Source organism: Ictidomys tridecemlineatus, chromosome 15 (assembly GCF_052094955.1).
Source record: "Ictidomys tridecemlineatus isolate mIctTri1 chromosome 15, mIctTri1.hap1, whole genome shotgun sequence".
NCBI classification, from domain to species: domain Eukaryota; kingdom Metazoa; phylum Chordata; class Mammalia; order Rodentia; family Sciuridae; genus Ictidomys; species Ictidomys tridecemlineatus.
Window position 1 is genome coordinate 2,639,779 of NC_135491.1, and position 16,946 is coordinate 2,656,724.

Genomic DNA, 16,946 nt, shown 5'->3' on the forward strand with positions numbered 1-16,946 from the left:
GAAATGCTAAGCCAAGGTCCTGGGGCAGGAAAGTGCACGCCATCAACCACATGCACTACCAGTGAAGGGAAGGCCTGGTGGGTGCTTACCTTCATTGATAGTCTCTGCACTATCAGTGGACTCTCAAGTCCCTTCATTGAAATGGCTCTGTTCACAATGTCACCATGGGCAACACACGACCTATTGATTCCATGAAGAGAGAAACCCTGCAGGACCCAGGGAGCCACGTCAGGAGGTGAATCTAGGTGACGTTGGGGGTCGATTCTTCTCTACACTCCAGCAGTAAACAGAGATGTTTGGATTTAGCACCACGACCTGGTGATGTGGTGGTGCCTCGGCAAGTGGAGGGTGGGAGGAGGGGACGTGGACAGTAAGAGCAAACACACAGCAGGACTCTCAGGGTTTTAGTGAGACTTTTTCACAGTCATGTCCACAGGACCAGCACACTTTACACTGTGGGCACAGCTTCACGGACAGCTCCCAGTGGGGACTGGCGTGTGGAGGGCTGCAGAGAGTGGTGGGCCAGCCCTGGGTGGGCACAGCATGGTGGGGAAGGCTCTGCAGCCAGCACCCAGCTGGTCCTGCACCCAGTCACCTCTGCTGCCAGGACAGTCTCAGGTGCAGCCCCACCTGTCCAGGTGGCCTTCAGACTCCTGAGGGTCCTTCCTCTCCCAGCTCTGCACTCTGAGTGTGCCCTGTTCCTCCTGTTCACCTCCTGGCTGCATCTCGGGTCCCTCTCTGGCTGTCCTGAGCCTGAAACAGCAGGATCCCGAGGACCAGCAGGACCAGGCCAGCCACGCCCATCCGGATGAGGTTCTGCACTGTGTAATCCTGGGGAGGTGAGGCTGGGAAATGGACACAGAGGTCAGAGGTCAGGGAGGCCAGCAGGTCAGGGTCTGAGCTGCTCTGTGCTGGGCTGATGGTCTCAGTGGCTCCTGAGAACCAAGTGGAGGAGGGGACCTGTGACCTGAGGAGCCCCGTCCTGCCTGGGACCCAGCTCCTCGCCTCATTCTCACCACAGGACTCTCTGAGCCCCTCTGAGCCCTTCCTGGTCCTCAGGGTCCCCTCTGCTCCTCTCCCTGGTCCTTCACCCTCTCTGTGCTCTGGGGGTCAGGACTGTGTCTGAGTCACGTTGGAGCAAAGTTCAGCTGAGCCCAGAGCAACTGCATGACACCTGTAACTGTCAATCATGTGACAGGCACCACCACCCATCCACCCACCAAGGTATGAGGACACTGAGGCTCACCCAGGTCCCCAGCAGGAAGCAGCAGAGCGGGGCCTGAACTGGGGGAGTCTGACTCCCAGTCTCCTTCTCTCCCCCAGAGCTCAGCCCTGAGCTGGAGGGAAAGAGCCTCACACCCCGATGGCCTGAGCCCTCCCCTGCTCAGTGACACTGTCACTGCACAGAGGGGACAGAGCCCTGCAGATTCAGGTCCTGGAGGCGTCCCTGGAGGCCCCTCTCCCAGCAGGGCACAGCCAAGGTCAGCCTGAGAGGCACTTGAAGGTCAGGGCCGGGCCTCTCCTCTGCCCTGGGAGAAACTGAGGCCCAGAGGGGAGGGGCTGGTCCCCGTCAGCATCTCCAGAGGGGGCTGCCCCCCTCAGCTCAGCCCTGCCCTGGACCCACCTCCCACCAGAGCCCCTCACTCACCACTCTGGGGTCCTGGGTATGTGGGAGTGAGGGGCTGGTCCTCAGGGCCTCCTGGGGTGGGTGGGAGGTGAGGGCTGGGCTGCCTGCCCCCCATTCAGCTGGCTGCTCCTCCCCAGGCTGGGCCCAGGGTCACCTCTGCCTGGACCTCACCCTCACGCCTCCCAGCACTGAGCTCTGGGGCCCGGGTTTCCTGACACTGTACACCCCTGAATCTTGTCCTCTGAAAACTTTGAAGAGGAAGCAGAGATCCACTGGGACAGTCAGAAGAGCTAGGTCAGAGTGGGGTGGGGAGTCCTGGGTCCCTGTGAGCTACCAGGCCTTAGGGACCAGCCTTGGGGATGGTAGGGGCAGGGCCACCAGAGGGTCCTGGGAATGAGGAGGACAGGAGGGTGAGGGGTGCAGGCTGCCCCTGGGGACTGTCTCTGCCCATCCTCCTACACCTGCTTGGCCTCCCCAGCACCCTCCTGTGCCCACCTGCACCTTCCTGATTCCAGTGGTGGTGGGTGCACAGGCTGGAGGACCCCGTTGGCCCCTCCTCTCTGAGGGGTGAGTCCCGCTGGCCGACCCTCCCTAGGCCCCTCCCTCCCATCCCACCCAGAGCTGTCCTGGGCAGGGCCATGGGGGAATCCTTGAGCTCACAGAGGATGGGGGCAGGGTCACTCACCTGAGACCACCAGGTCCAGGGGGGCACTGGGCCGTGACAGCAGGTAGGGGGATGAGCTGTGAGAGCCATAGCACCTGTAGGTCCCCCCGAGGGCTGGGGTCACAGCTCTCATGGAGAACTCTGCCTGGTACCATGGGGCTCGGTACTCTGCTCTCAGACGCAGGGGGGGATCAGCTGCCCCCTCCTTGCACAGAAGGAAAGTGTCCATCTTGATCTGTGACTGACACAGCAGGGTCACGTTCTCCCCTGAGGACACTGTGGGACCAGGCTGCACTGAGAGGGAAGGTGTGACAGGGAGCTGTCCTAGAGAGGAAGGAGGGTGAGGGTGGCCCCAGCTTGTTCTGAGCTGAGACCTCCCAGGGCCTCTCTCTGAGGACCCTGTGCTCTCTGTCTGTCTCATTGTCTCTGATTCTTCCTGTCCCTGTGTCCCCTGTCCCTGTCCTCTCTGTCCCTCCCTGTCTCTCTCCCTCCTGAGACCCCACATCACCCTGGCCATCACCTCCTGGGGCCCCCCAACAGGGCTGTGCAGAGGCTGGGTCCCTGACTGCACCCTCTGGGCTCCTCACCTGAGACCAGGATGTCCAGGGGGTCACTGGAGGCTGACCACTCAGAGGAGAGGCTGTGTCCACCGTAGCACCTGTACCGACCCCCGTGGGAGCTGCTCTCAGGGCCCAGCAGGAAGTCGGCCTGGGAGAGCCCAGCCTGGGGCTGCTGGGCAGGGCTCTGGGGGAGGTCCTGTGCCCCCTCCTTGGACAGAGCGAATCTGTCATAGGTGACATCTGAGTGACACTGGAGGGTCAGGTTCTCTCCAGGGGCCAGGACAGGGCCCTGCTGGGTCAGGAGGGAGGGCTTCCTGGACACCCCTGGAGGAAGAGGAGCCTGGGCTGAGGGCTGGATCCTGCCAACCCCTCCCTCCCCCCGTCCTGCCTGCAGGTCACCCTCTCACACCTGGGGACTCTGGTCAGGAGTCCCTGATTCTCTCCCCTTTCTCTCACCTGGGGCCATCCTGAGGAAAAGGCCCCCAAGTCCCTGATTGATGTCCCCAACTGTGTCAGGGGAAGATGGAGCCTCCTCACCTGAGACCAGGAGCTCCAGGGGGTCACTGGGCACTGACCACACCTGGGGTTCATGCCTGTAGTAGCCGTAGCATGTGAATGTCCACCTGTGGCTGGGGGTCACGGGGCCCACAGGGAACAGGGCCTGCACCTGCCCACTGGGATCTTGCTGTGAGTCCAGGGTCCAGGTGAGGTGGTGTCCTCCTTCCTTGGTGAGAACAAACCTGCCATATCCCTGCCCTGAGCCACACTGGAGGGTCACCTTCCCTCCTGAGGTCACCACAGGGCTGGGCAGGGCTGAGAGCCAGGGTTTGCTGTAGGATCCTAGGAGAGAAGGAGGCAGGTGTTCATGGCTCCCTCCTCCACACCACCCCCAGCTGGGCTGTGAGAGGGACCCCTGGGGGCAGACCCCGTCCCTGAGGGCAGAGCTTTGGGCAGGGACCCCTGAGTGTCCTCTCACCTGTCACCACCAGCTCCAGGGGGTCACTGGGCTCTGACCACCCAGCAGGGCTGAGATAGAGGCATTGATATCTCCCTGCGTGATACTCGATCATGGACGGGATGGGGAACTTGGTCATATTTCTGGACCCTAGTGGGCTCTGTCTGTCCCAGGGCACTGAGAATCCCTCTTTATCCAGACGGAACTCCTGGGCCTCCAGGGGCCCCTCACACCAGATGGTCACTGGCCTTCCCCAGGCGATCACTGAGCCTGGCTCAGCCCACAGGGTGGGCTTGGGGAGGGTCCCTGCAAGGGGATCAGAGGCTGGGTCCCAGCACAGCCCCTCAGATCCCAGCCCTCAGCCCAGCCCCCTCCAGGCTCCCCAGCCTCAGCCCCCAACTCTGTTCTCCACCCACTGCCCACGGTGGCTCCTGGTCCCCAGGAGGAGGACCTGGACAGCTGGGGACACTCACCTGCCTGCCCTCGGGTCCCGGGGCCCAGACTCATCCCTGGAAGAGAGTTCCTGTGAGAGGGGAGCCCCTGAGGCCTGAGCAGGCCCTGTCCCCCCACAGCCTCCTGGGCCCTGGGTCTCCTGGTGGCCAGGGCCAGGCTGTGGGCTGGGTCCCCCCAGAACAGGGTGTCCCCTCCCTCCTTCACATCTCACCCAGGCAGAGCAGGGCCGTGAGGGTGGGGGTCATGGTGTGTCCTCCCGTGGTCCCAGGGTCCAGATGGAGGAGGTCACAGAGCTGGAGGACAGACACACACAAGGTGTGGCCACTTGGAGGCCGGGTTCTGCCTGTGTGGGGTGTCACATAGCTGCCCACAGGAAGGGGAACTGCCCTCCCAGAGCCTGGCTCTTGTTCCCAGGACTGGGTGGGGTGGGCCTGGGCTCCCTGCAGGCGGCTCAGACAGCAGTGCTGCCCTCTCACCCCTTCTGCTGTCACCTGACCTGTCCTCGTCCCTCCAGGGCCAGGATGCAGCAGCACACTCCCTGGTGCCCTCCTGAGCCGGCCCCTTCCAGGTGAGGGTAACCCGGGGCTGGTCCTCTTCCCAGGGCCTCCCGGGGGCTCCCTCAGCCTGTCCTGGGCACAGGTTCTGGTCCTTGCTGGGCCTGTCGTCTCCCAGCCCTGGAGGTGCTCTGGGGAAGGTGCAGGTTCCTGCTGCAGGTGGGCGCAGAGCAGCAGACCTGAATGTACCATTACTTCGACTCAGAACAGGGAAGACAAACCCCCAACCAGCAACCAGGACCCGGGGAGAAACAACTAGAGGGACCTCGGCTCCCACCCTGACGTCTGCTCATGTCAGAATCAGGGAAGTCCCTCACTAAAAAGAGAAGTACTCACCCAAAATACGCTTAGAAAAGAGCAAGGGGACCCCACCTCAGCTGATGCTCTCGTCCAGGGTCTCTGACAACAGGGGGAAACACGCAAACAAAACTGACCCCCAAATTCACGATCCCCCAACAAAGGATGCCAGAATATCAAAGTCAAGAAATTCCAGAGAAAGATCACGAGAAACTGATGATAAAAATGTTCAATGAATAAAATGATCTGAGCACTGAAACAACAGGGCGAATACAGGATATAGAAGGTCATTCCAATGAAGAAGTAGGATTATTGAAAAGGAGGATCCCGCAAACTGAAGAGATGCGCTTCCTGAGAGAGAGGGGGGAGGGCCTGGGAAGTCCCACCTGCTGCTCATGGACCTAAACAGAAGGAAACATCCAGGAGGAGAAAGCAGAGAGCAGGAAGACAGAAGAAAACAGAGAGAGAGGAGCGTCAGGTGAGGAAAGTGGTGCAGGAATTGACAGCGAAGGTGAAACGGAGCCAGACGCGGAGGCCCCGCAGGAGATGGGAGGAGAAGATGCAGAGGTAACCGAGGAGAAGATGGACCAAGCCCAGGGAAGGAAGGGGCTGCCGGGAGCCTGAATGGTGGCAGCTACAGGACGCCCCAGGGCTCTCAGCTGAGTCCTCACTTGGCCACTCTGCAGGCCGAGAGAGCCAGGGTCTTCACCCAATGGCAGAAGCCAAATGCTGCCGTTCGAGAGTGTGACAGAGCCATCGAAACCAACCTGATTCAGCTCCGCCTTGCGAGTGGCCAGGGAAAGCCCAAGACGTGTGGCCACGGGTAGGGCAGCCCTCCGATTGGCCTTGCCTGTGGCATGATGACCTAAGGCCATGCTGAGAGAAGGTCCACCTCGGGCACAGAAAACGGCAGAATGTGGGAGAAGACGGGAGCGAAACCGTGAGGAGCGAGAGATCCAAGGAAGAACGGAGGGGTAAAGAAGGCTCCAGAAGAGCAGAGAGGCCCAGAGGGAGGAGGAAGGGGGACCACAGCAGGAGCTCAGGTGGGCGCTTCCCCAGGTGCGTTCCCGGGGGAATGCCTGGAGCGGCCGGGGGCGTGCTGCCATGTTCTTGTGGCCACGCAGGATCCAGGAGTCAGGTGGCCTTCCAGGACGGGGCCCAGAACCCAGCAAAGGTGTCATGATGTCAAAGCAACCCTCAGGTTAGGCATCTCACCAGTCAGTTGTCAGCCAAGGTTGGAGTCGAGCAGAAGGCCCAGCACACAACCCTCATGAGGAAAAGCACCTCCATCACTTAGTGGCTGTGGCGACCTCCGCCTCATCAGGAGAGCTGGGTGCTTTCAAGGTGACCTGCCCCTGTGCGGCCAGGGCAGGTGGAGCATTGCACAGGGTTGGCCATGAGGGTGTCCATTCAGATGATGTTTTCCTACTAGGACTTACAAACTTTAAACACTTTCAAACCTTAAAATATTTAAAACTAAACATGGTGTTATTTCCTACATCTTTCTTTACTAATCATTTTGGGTTTTTTCCTTTGACATTGGGCAAGGCAGACACTAAGTATGGAAAATCCATTGCTGTAGTGTGAGTAAAATAAAGACTCACTAGTGGGAAGTAAATAAATCCCATTTACAGAGATAAAAGTTTCAGGTGAATGTATGGTTACTGAGACTGAGGCATTTTGATTCATCTTCAAAAATACACTTTAAATGATTGATTTCAATAAAACTATGGGGACCGTCGGTATTTCACTGTCACCTGGTAGGGGCTGGAAGTCCTGGGAAGGCAGCAGCAGTCTTGCTATTTCATGACACGTGCCTTATGCAGGTTGCATTTCAATGTTACACTGGGTCGAGGGGCGATTGCCTTTGTTGTGCTGCAGTGGAGTTGGGTTACTTAGCTCTGATGTTGTTCGATATATCAAATAAATGTTTCATATCATTTCCTCCATGGGGGAAAAAAGAAAATAAGGAAAGCATATGAAACTTCTGGAGAGAAAGTTCAGGTCACATTTAGAAGCAAACCAGCAACACTCCTTCTGACCTGTCCCTTTAGACCCGACAATCAAGGAGGACTGCAGTGAGATATTTCAAGCTCTGTAAGGAAACAGCTGCCAGCCAAGGTCACCCCACTCAGCAACGCTCTCTTTCTAGTTCAAGGAGGGAAGTAAAACTCTCCATGACAAGGATAAACTGAGAGAATCCATGACCACCACCCAGAACTAAAGAACCCTCCAGATAACCTGCACACAGAGGAACTCAGAACCAAATCTGGAAGTCCCCCCGTACAGGGATATCCCTGAGAAGTGATCCACTAAATGAGACCCAGGATGGAATCCAATGTAGCAAGACACCACGATGGCAGGAAACACGGACACAGTCTATAGGAACACTGAATGTAAATGGTCTCACCCCTCATTAAAAGACACAGAGGAGCAGAGCGGATCAAAACACAGAGTCCAGCTGTATGCCGAGACTCGTCTCATAGGTGAGCACTCACAGGACGGAGGAAATAGGAAGGAAAAACTCTCCACACAAATGAAGATTGAAAACAACACGAGTAGCTTCTTCTCAGACAAGGAGCAGGTGTGCTGGGCAGCTAAGAGAAGGGGACCTGTTGTCCACCACGGTCCTGAACAAAACAGTACAGATCAACCTAAGGAGTGAGTCCACACCTCTGTACGTCTTCACCACTCTTAGCTCCCATGACACCGCCTTGTCCCCTTTAGACGTGGTTTTGATGGAACACCATTGACCAGTCAGCACAGCAGACAGTGCCATGGACGTGGAGTGACCTCAGGTTCAGTGGGAGACTCAGCGTGGTGGACCATTGCTGAGGACCTTGTGCTTCTGTCAAAGCAGACTTCTGAGCACCCACGTGCTGGGTTCTGTGGGAGGCAGTCCACAGTGGTGTGAAAGTGTCCTGACTTCTTGAATCTATGCAAGTCCCTGAACCTGGTCAATCACTGTGTCTATAGTGGACATCTGCGCCCAGGGCTACTCCAGATTCTGATGTGGGTTTCCTGCTCTCCCTGGGACAAGACATTTTTTTTTTTTTGAGCAGGAAACCCTTGCCTCTACCATAGCTCAGATCTGTTTCCCCTAGTGCCGCCGACAACCAAAGCAGAGATAATACATCCCCCTGTGAATGCCACCCATGACGTCTCGGTCACTCAGTGGTGACACTGGGCTCCATCAGTACATACCCTCAGCTTCCCAGGGCTCCCCCTCCAGCCTGGCCTCTGGAGGCCCAGTGTCTTCAGGAGGGACTTTTCACCGTGTCCTCTGCTGCCTCCCCTTCCAGGGCACAGCAGGGACAGGAGGTTGGTAAATTTGGGGCCAAGTTGTGGGACAGGATGCAGGAGCTGAGCAAAGCTGCAAAGTGAGCAGGATGTGGTCTCAGGACCTTCACACCCTGCAGGGTTGCTGCCTTCTCCCCACAGCAAGGTGACCAGCTTCTTCTCACCCCAGCAAGGGCCGGGGGTGGGCAGCTGTCAGGTGAGACCTGGGTGCAGCACAGGCCCCTCCCAGGCCCCGCTCGGCCCCTCACAGCCCCCTGTGGACACTGCAAGCCCACTGTGGCCATGCAGCCCCCACACAGACATTCATCACGTCTCACCACCTTCCTGGGTCTGGGCAACTTGTCCTGGGCACCAGGCCCCAGCACATGGACATGGAGTCAGTACTCACACAGGATCGTGTAGAAGTGAAGTGAATCCTCTTCTCCTTACTTGTGTGCTCTTCATCAACAATTCCCGTCTAGTAGAGGCTGGGTGACCTGGGCCTGCCCACATCCACCGTGTCCTGGGGGTCGTTTCCACCTTTCCATCACGTTCCCCGTGCACCTGGAGCCCGCCCTGGTGCTCCTGGGTTCAGCTCTGGTCACTCTGTCCTTCTTGACCTTAGTGGGCTTCAGTCCTTTCATCTCCTTTCCCACCTGGGGCTGACCTCAGCCCTGCACAAGGACCTGGGTATGCGAGTGCTCCACCCCGAGCCACGTCCCAGCCCTGTGACTCTTCTCTAAGGTTCCCAGGGTGGCCTCAAACCTGGGATCCTCTTGTCTCAGCCTCTAGAGCCACTGGGATTAGACAGGGACTGTACCACCAGGCTTGAGTCAGCTGTTTAATATCTTTCAAAATTCACTACTTTCTGTTGATTCCATCTGTCCTTTAACTTGGACAAAATGATTAAAATATATTATGTTAAATGATGATATTGCTGAGATTTGATGCTGATTTGCCGTGTCTTTTATGGTATTTATTAGTTATTTGAAGACTTACATGATACTGGTGTTCATCATGACACACTCATGCAGGCATGGGAGGTGATTTGCTCCAGTTCAGGCCATACCAGGCTGGCTGTGACACCTAGGTCAGTGTCTGTGCACTATCTTGTGCCTGCTGAGGTCCCCGTGTCCCTGTTCTTGCAGTGTGGGATCTGAGTGGTGTCCTGGGCTAGTGGATGGCCAGGGTGGCGTAGACACTGGACTCAGCTGGACGCTCCAGTCCCTGGGAGGAAGGAGGAGTGGCTGTCCCCTGTCTGAGCTTGAGATCCTTCAGCTGGGCGTAGGTCACATCGTGGGGAGGTTCAGATGCAGCCAACTGGAGTGAGGACAGAGTGATGACAGGTGAGGCTGGTACCTGGAGAGCCTGGGCCCTGGAGGGGACAGGACCTACCTTGCAGGTCTGCAGGTTGTCCTCTCCCTCTGATGTGTCCTTCATGACCAGGAATGGCCCTGACTCAGGGGATGAAGTGGACAGTCCTCCATGCCCTACTCTCGAGTGTGACACCTCAGCGTAGGTGACTGCCCAGGGGTCTTCATCTGCAGGGCTCTGTGGAGGGGACAGAGGCAGGCGATTCCTGAGTCCACTCTGGCTGTGCCCCTCACCTCCCACAGGGACTGGAGGGACCTGCAGCCAGCAGTCAGCTCTCCATGCCCAGCAGAACTTCCAGGGGCTTCTCAGGCTCTGCCAGAGCAGAGGCACCTGCAGGACTCAGCCCTGCCCACCTCTGTCCTGCCACCATCACACCTGCTCCTCATGCATCACCTGCAGCACCTGGACTCGAGCGGGCTGGACAGGTCAGCCTGTGCCCACTGGCCTCACACTGCTGCTCCTTGGCAGGACCCTCTTCCTGAGATGCTCTCAGGCCTGTCCCTGTGGTGGGGGCTCTGTCCAGGGTCCCCCCCAGGGAACCCTCCTTGACTGTCCAGTTACCCCTCCTGCTCCTGCCCATGGCCCCCGCCCCACCTGGCTCTGTCCTGGGTTCAAGCCGTCGCCCTGCCTGGTCTCCCCACGCCTGTCTGCCTCTGCCCCGTCTGTCTGTCCCGGGGCTGTCCTGTGTCTGAGCACCAGACTGTGTTTGCTGCTGCTGCCCCAAGCCCCCAGTAGAGCCTTGCCAACAGCAAACCCCCAGGAGTCGGCCATCTGTGTGGCTGGGAGGGGCCAGTGCAGGGCAGGGCTGTGGCCAGGTCCACCTCCTCCTCAGGAGCAGGTGACCGAGCTCAGCAGGGGGAGGAGGCAGAGGAGAGAGGCCAGCGCCCAGGCCTCAGGGCAGGAGGCCGACCAGAGCCCATCAGCACCATCACCTGGGAGGAGAGAAGAGGGCAGCGGGCAGAGAGAGGAGGGCGGAGGAGAGGACGGGTCACCTGGTGGCCTTGGGTGGCCTCTGGGGAGGTGACAGCAGTGCTGAGCCCTGTGTGATGAGAAGAAGGCAGACCTGTGAGGCCCACACGGGCTCTTGCTGGGTCTCCTGGGTGGTCCTGCTGGTCAGGGTGACAACCAGGCTTCCCATCCTGTGTGCCCGGAGCACAACTGGCTAATTCCCCTGGGACGCCACCACGTCCCCCCTCCCCACTCACCTGCCTTCCTGCATTGTCCCCGACACTGGTGTCCCTGGAGGACGAAGATGAGCAGCAGCAGGAGGGGAACCGAGACCCCCACCAGAATCTTCAGGCTCCTTCCCAGTCCTGGGCAGGGGTGTGGACGAGGAGCCACGCTGCTTACCTGAGCACCTACTGTGTGCCAGCCCTGCTGGTCTTTCCACCTGTCACCTCCAGCCCTGTCACTCAGGCATCATGGCACTGCCACCCACCCCCCAGGCACAGATGAGGAAACTGAGGCTCAGAGGGGGGTCCCCTGCCCAGTCACCCAGCAGGAAGCAGCAGAGCGGGGCCTGAACTGGGGGAGTCTGACTCCCAGTCTCCTTCTCTCCACCAGAGCTCAGCCCTGAGCTGGAGGGAAAGAGCCTGACACCCCGATGGCCCTGAGCCCTCCCCTGCTCAGTGTCACTGTCACTGCACAGAGGAGACAGGGCCCTGCAGATTCAGGTCCTGGAGACTTCCCTGGAGGCCCCTCTCCCAGCAGGGCACAGCCAAGGTCAGCCTGAGAGGCACTTGAAGGTCAGGGCCAGGCCTCTCCTCTGCCCTGGGAGAAACTGAGGCCCAGAGGGGAGGGGCTGGCCCCCGTCAGCATCTCCAGAGGGGGCTGCCCCCCTCAGCTCAGCCCTGCCCTGGACCCACCTCCCACCAGAGCCCCTCACTCACCACTCTGGGGTCCTGGGTCTGTGGGGGTGAGGTGCTGGTCCTCAGGGCCTCCTGGGGTGGGTGGGAGGTGAGGGCTGGGCTTCCTGCCCCCCACTTCAGCTGGATGCTCCTCCCCAGGCTGGGCCCAGGGTCACCTCTGCCTGGACCTCCCCCTCCTGCCTCCCAGCCCTGAGCCCCAGGGCCTGAGACCCCTGACCATCCTCTGCAGTGACCTGGACACAGCTTAGCTGAGTTGGTAACTGGACTTTGTAACTCAGGGTGATGCTTGGTGGCCCAAGAATGCAGGACACTGTCTGCACAGAGGCCCCTGAGACTCACCAGCTGTTGACCTGGGTCCTGAGGGTGGGGGGCTGGGTCCCCCAGAGGGTCCTGGGAATGAGGAGGACAGGAGGGTGAGGGGTGCAGGCTGCCCCTGGGGACTGTCTCTGCCCATCCTCCTACACCTGCCTGGCCTCCCCAGGACCATCCTGTGCCCACCTGCACCTTCCTGATTCCAGTGGTGGGTGGGTGCACAGGCTGGAGGACCCCGTTGGCCCCTCCTCTCTGAGGGGTGAGTCCCGCTGGCCGACCCTCCCTAGGCCCCTCCCTCCCATCCCACCCAGAGCTGTCCTGGGCAGGGCCCTGAGGGAATCCTTGAGCTCACAGAGGATGGGGTCAGGGTCACTCACTTGAGACCACCAGGTCCAGGGGGGCACTGGGCCGTGACAGCAGGTAGGGGGACGAGCTTTGAGAGCCATAGCACCTGTAGGTCCCCCCGAGGGCTGGGGTCACAGCTCTCATGGAGAACTCTGCCTGGTACCATGGGGCTCGGTACTCTGCTCTCAGACGCAGGGGGGGATCAGCTGCCCCCTCCTTGCACAGGAGGAAAGTGTCCATCTTGATCTGTGACTGACACAGCAGGGTCACGTTCTCCCCTGAGGACACTGTGGGACCAGGCTGCACTGAGAGGGAGGGTGTGCCAGGGAGCTGTCCTAGAGAGAGGAAGGAGGGTGAGGGTGGCCCCAGCCTGTTCTGAGCTGAGACCTCCCCAGGGCCTCTCTCTGAGGACCCTGTGCTCTCTGTCTGTCTCATTGTCTCTGATTCTTCCTGTCCCTGTGTCCCCCTGTCTCTGTCCTCTCTGCCCCTCCCTGTCTCTCTCCCTCCTGAGACCCCACATCACCCTGGCCATCACCTCCTGGCCCTCCACACACAAAGCTCTGCACATTTGGATCACTGACAGGATCCTCTGTGCTTCTCACCTGTGAACAGGAGGTTAAGGGGTTACTAGGGACTGGCCCCTCTGACAAGAGGCTGTGTCCACCGTAGCACCTGTACCGACCCCCGTGGGAGCTGCTCTCAGGGCCCAGCAGGAAGTCGGCCTGAGAGAGCCCAGCCTGGGGCTGCTGGGCAGGACCCTGGGGGAGGTCCTTGCCCCCTCCTTGGACAGAGCAAATATGTGATAGATGATGTCAGTGTGACATTAGAGGGACAGGTACTCTCTAGGGGCTGGGTCCTGGCCTGTCCCTACCCCAGGTCCCACTGCCCTACCTTGTCACCACCCTCGGCCCAGGCTTCTCCCTTCTCTCCTGAGACCCCAGGGGCTGAGCCTGGGCAGGACGTGGGAGGCTGCAGGGCACTCACCTGAAGACCCCCGGGGGCTCTGTTGCAGACTCAGCCCTGGAAGAGAGGTCCCCGTGAGGAGCCGGCATCTCAGTGTTGGGGAGGATTATTGTTCCTTGTGGTCACAGCAGCCATTTGGTACCATATGAGACTAAGACCTGAGGGTTCCCTGTGAACAGGCACCTGGGACCCTCCCCACCGACCCTGTGTCCCCCCACCCCCACCATCCAACCAGCACTGACCGAGGCAGAGGAGGACAGGCAGGGTGGACCTCATGGCGTCTGCTCTGAAGACGTCCAGAGAGGAGAGGGCAGGCCCTGCAGGTCAGACAGCACGGAAGTGGTAAGCAGGGGCTGCTGCTGGCCCCTGGTCCCCAGAGCTGAGCACCCACCGGATGGGGACGGCCCCTCCTGTCCTGTCTCTGGTTTCCCCAGGGCAGAGCTCAGGGGGATTCCGCCCTGGAGACATCTCAGCCAGAGCTGAGGTCCCCCGACCCTGAGGCCCTTCCATACTGACCTGAATGCTGCCCAGCCAGGCCAGGGCCCAGGTTCCACTGAGTCGGCCACCCCTGTGTGAGGGGACGTGCGTTTCCCCAGGGGACGTGGGCTGAGACACGTGGGCCTGGGAGGACACAGCGTGGGGGACGTCGCTGGGGCAGGTAGCTGCAGGGGTTGCCAGGGGAGGATCCAGGAGGGCCTCTGCTCGTCACCACCTCCCAGAAGACCACGTCATCTTGCCATGGAGGTGGACACTGTCACCCCCTGGAGTCTCCTGCAGGAGACCTAGGTCAGGGCAAGGAGGCGGTGTCTGGCCCTGCACCATGACCCAGGATGGCCAGGCTCCCTGCCTTGCTGGACAGGCTGCAGCCACAGGAGGCCTCAGAGTCTTGACCGGGGCTCAGGGGCCACGGAGCTGAATTACCTCCAGGTAGTTGGTCCTCCCTAATTTTAGTCTACGTGGCCCACGTGTTCCCAGGGAGCCCTGTAGGAGGGCGCGGAGGTGGAACACTAAGGCCGGGAACTTGGGGCACTCCTGTAACCCCAGCAGCTCGGAGGCTGAGGCAGGAGGATGACACGTTCAAAGGCAGCCTCCAGCAACTCAGCAAGGCCCTGAGCTAGAGAGTGATTCCTTGTCTCTAGATACAAAGGAGGGCTGGCTGTGGCTCAGTGTTCAACCACCCCTGGGTTCAATCCCCTGTGCCAAAAAAGAAGATGAAAGTTTACTGAAGAATTTGAAGATTGTCTGAGTTTATGCCTCAGACATCAGAAGCCTCAGTAGGGTTTAGAGAGCCGCAGGATAATGAGCACGGCAGATGGGTGGTGCGCAGGGGGACACGCCCCGCCCTGTCTGCACCTCACAGTGGAGGCTGGAGTAGCTGGCTCTCTGCTAAGGGACCCTGGACATGTATTTTCAGTCCTGGGAACTGAACCCAGGGTCTCTTTACCCTGGAGTTACATCCCAGGCTGCTTATTTTCAATTTGGAGACAGGTCGTGCTACAGTGCCAGGCTGGCCTTGAACCTGTGATCCTCCTGCCTCAGCCTCCTAGTCTCTGGGACAAGGCACTAGCTGGGACCTCCAGGTTTCAAGGTCATCCTATAAGTATTCACTCTGCTGTCGTCTCCTCAGAGGCCCCCGATGGTTCTAGAAGGAGACAGAGAATCTGGGAATCCTCCCAGGGCTGGATCCAGGTCCTTCTTGGGCAGCTCTGTGTGGTCACAGTGGGGGCAGCTGCAGGACTAGGGTGGCAGCTGAGGTGGGGGCCAAGCTGCAGGTCTCACCTCCTGTCCATCATGGGGTCCTCCCTGGGCTCTGGGTCTTACAGCAGATCTGTGGGGTGCAAAGTGGAGAGAGGCCTTGGTGTATTCTCCTGGTCCTCCCATCAAGAGCAGAATAAGGAGGAGGTATATGTGAGGTCACTCAGGCCTGTCCCCATTAGATCCAGGCAACTAGCCACCAACGCCAGGCCACCTCCACCTCCCCAGGGTCCCCTCTAACACATGGCCCATCCTACCACATCACCTCTCGGCCATTTCCTGAAGGTCAGCAGCCTTGGGCATGAGGAGAGGGAGGTGGGCAGCCAGCTAAGGAATGGGCAGGGGTCCTGGTGTCCACCATGGTCCTCAACACCCCACAGGTCAGCCTGGGGAAGTGGACCCCCACCTCTGCACCATTCACCCCATTAGCTCTATGACCCCGTCCTGGCCCCTTTGGACCTGGTTTGATGGAACACCAGTGACAGTTAGCACAGAGGACAGTGCCAGGGAGACCAGCTACCCCATGTCCACTGAGGGAGTCAGCTTGGTGGCCCATCCTGGAGGACCTGGTGTGTCTGTCATCAGCACACCCCTGAGCACCTGTGCTGGTGGCTGTGTGAGGGGACCACAGTGGCCTGCAGCGTGTGCTGGCTCCTGAGTCCCCAGCCCTCAACCCCCCCAGCCACTCTCTCTATTCCAAGATGCACCCCCAGCTCCAGGAGCAGTGGGCACATCTGTGCAATCAGGGAGCCAGGAAGGGACGTGGACGTCTAGCCCAGGTCCATCCCATACTCCAAGTGCTCTTTGCTGCTGCCCTGGGAAGAGGCGGAGATTCTGGCCAGAGCAGGAAGGTCGTCCATCTCCTGTGGCTGAGCAGTTCCCTGGGAAAGCACTTGTGTTGGCCAAACCCACAACCTGGGCCTGGGAGGATCCTCGTGTGTCCCTAGATCATGTGGCCCAGATGGAGTCCTAGTGGGACAACCACACAGACATGAAACATCCCCATGTGGACTCCCCCTGCAGGGCTCTGCCTGTCCCTAGTGTTGGCTGTGGCAGGTCACCCTGGGCTCCTCAGTGCATGACCTCAGCTTCCCAGGGCTCCTCCTCCAGCCTGGGCTCTGGAGGCCCAGTGTCTTCAGGAGGGACTTTCCACCATGTCCTCTGCTGCCTCCCCTTCCAGGGCACAGCAGGGACAGGAGGTGGGGGAAGTGGGGCCATCTTGTGGGCCAGGATGCAGGAGCTGAGCAAAGCTACAAAGTGACAGGATGTGGTCACAGGACCCTTCACACCCTGCAGGGTTGCTCCCTTCCCCCCACAGCAAGGTGACCAGCTCCTCACCCCAGCAATGGGCTGGGGCTGGGCAGCTGTCAGAGGAGACCTGGGTGCAGCACAGGCCTCTCCAAGTCCCCACGCACCCTCCTGCTGACCAGCCACTGTGTGCGCACTGCAGGCTTAATGTGGCCCATACCTCCCTGGGGACGTTTTAGAATATCTCACTGCCTTCCTTGGGTTGTGAGATCCAGTGGACTCCATGCCTCAGGCACCTTGGTGGTCCGTGTCTCATATTGGTCAGGAGTAAGTCACTGGTGTGCTCCGTGCTCCTACTTGTGTCATGTCCATCAGGAATTCTAGGTCAGTAGAGGGGTTGCTCTTGGCCTGCCTTTCAGGTCCTTGTGTCCTAGGTGGTCACTGTTACATGTCCTTTGCCTTCTCCACCATCTGTGAGCTGTCCCCTGAGCCTCTCTGATGTCAACTCTGGTGACTGTGGCTTCCTGACCTTTATGAGCTTCCATTTCTCTGAAACCTTTTTGTTTGCTTTAATTTATTTGAGGCTTGAGGAAGGAACCCAGGCCCTGGGTGTGCTCTGCAGCCTCTCCCATGAGCTACGTCCACCGTCCTGTTTACTTTTATGTTGAATCACAAGTTTTCCTCTGTTCCCC

At 59.4% G+C, this 16,946-nt stretch overlaps 1 protein-coding gene and 1 pseudogene across 3 annotated transcripts; both read right to left on the reverse strand.

Annotated features, from left to right (window-relative positions):
* Positions 1-567: 567 nt before the first annotated feature.
* Positions 568-7,119, reverse strand: LOC144370684 (leukocyte immunoglobulin-like receptor subfamily A member 6). 2 transcript variants are annotated; one of them, XM_078031459.1, is made up of 7 exons: positions 4,471-7,119; positions 4,280-4,315; positions 3,828-4,112; positions 3,389-3,691; positions 2,879-3,175; positions 2,313-2,615; positions 568-845 (listed from the first exon to the last, which is right to left on the reverse strand). In XM_078031459.1, exons 1-7 carry the CDS (start codon positions 5,003-5,005, stop codon positions 709-711), a joined length of 1,896 nt encoding a protein of 631 aa, XP_077887585.1. In that variant the 5' UTR covers positions 5,006-7,119; the 3' UTR covers positions 568-708. The 2 variants fall into 2 exon arrangements, with proteins under 2 accessions (XP_077887585.1, XP_077887586.1); XM_078031460.1 differs by lacking the exon at positions 3,828-4,112 and having other exon boundaries at positions 4,471-7,118.
* Positions 7,120-9,352: 2,233 nt separating this feature from the next.
* LOC144371085 (leukocyte immunoglobulin-like receptor subfamily B member 2) lies at positions 9,353-13,340 on the reverse strand (annotated as a pseudogene). The gene is made up of 7 exons (XR_013431235.1): positions 13,273-13,340; positions 12,906-13,130; positions 12,321-12,639; positions 11,971-12,021; positions 10,969-11,076; positions 9,785-9,843; positions 9,353-9,709 (listed from the first exon to the last, which is right to left on the reverse strand). The product of XR_013431235.1 is annotated as a leukocyte immunoglobulin-like receptor subfamily B member 2 (transcript).
* Between the last annotated feature and the right edge of the window lie 3,606 nt (positions 13,341-16,946).

Bases quoted from the DNA above. Each gene is read 5' to 3' on its own strand.
- LOC144370684 (XM_078031459.1), bottom strand. From the start codon at position 5,005: ATGGTACATTCAGGTCTGCTGCTCTGCGCCCACCTGCAGCAGGAACCT. The intron at 3,692-3,827 runs GTGAGAGGACAC...CTTCTCTCCTAG, and splicing joins CCTGGAGCTGGTGGTGACAG to GATCCTACAGCAAACCCTGG. The intron at 3,176-3,388 runs GTGAGGAGGCTC...CTCTTCCTCCAG, and splicing joins CCTGGAGCTCCTGGTCTCAG to GGGTGTCCAGGAAGCCCTCC.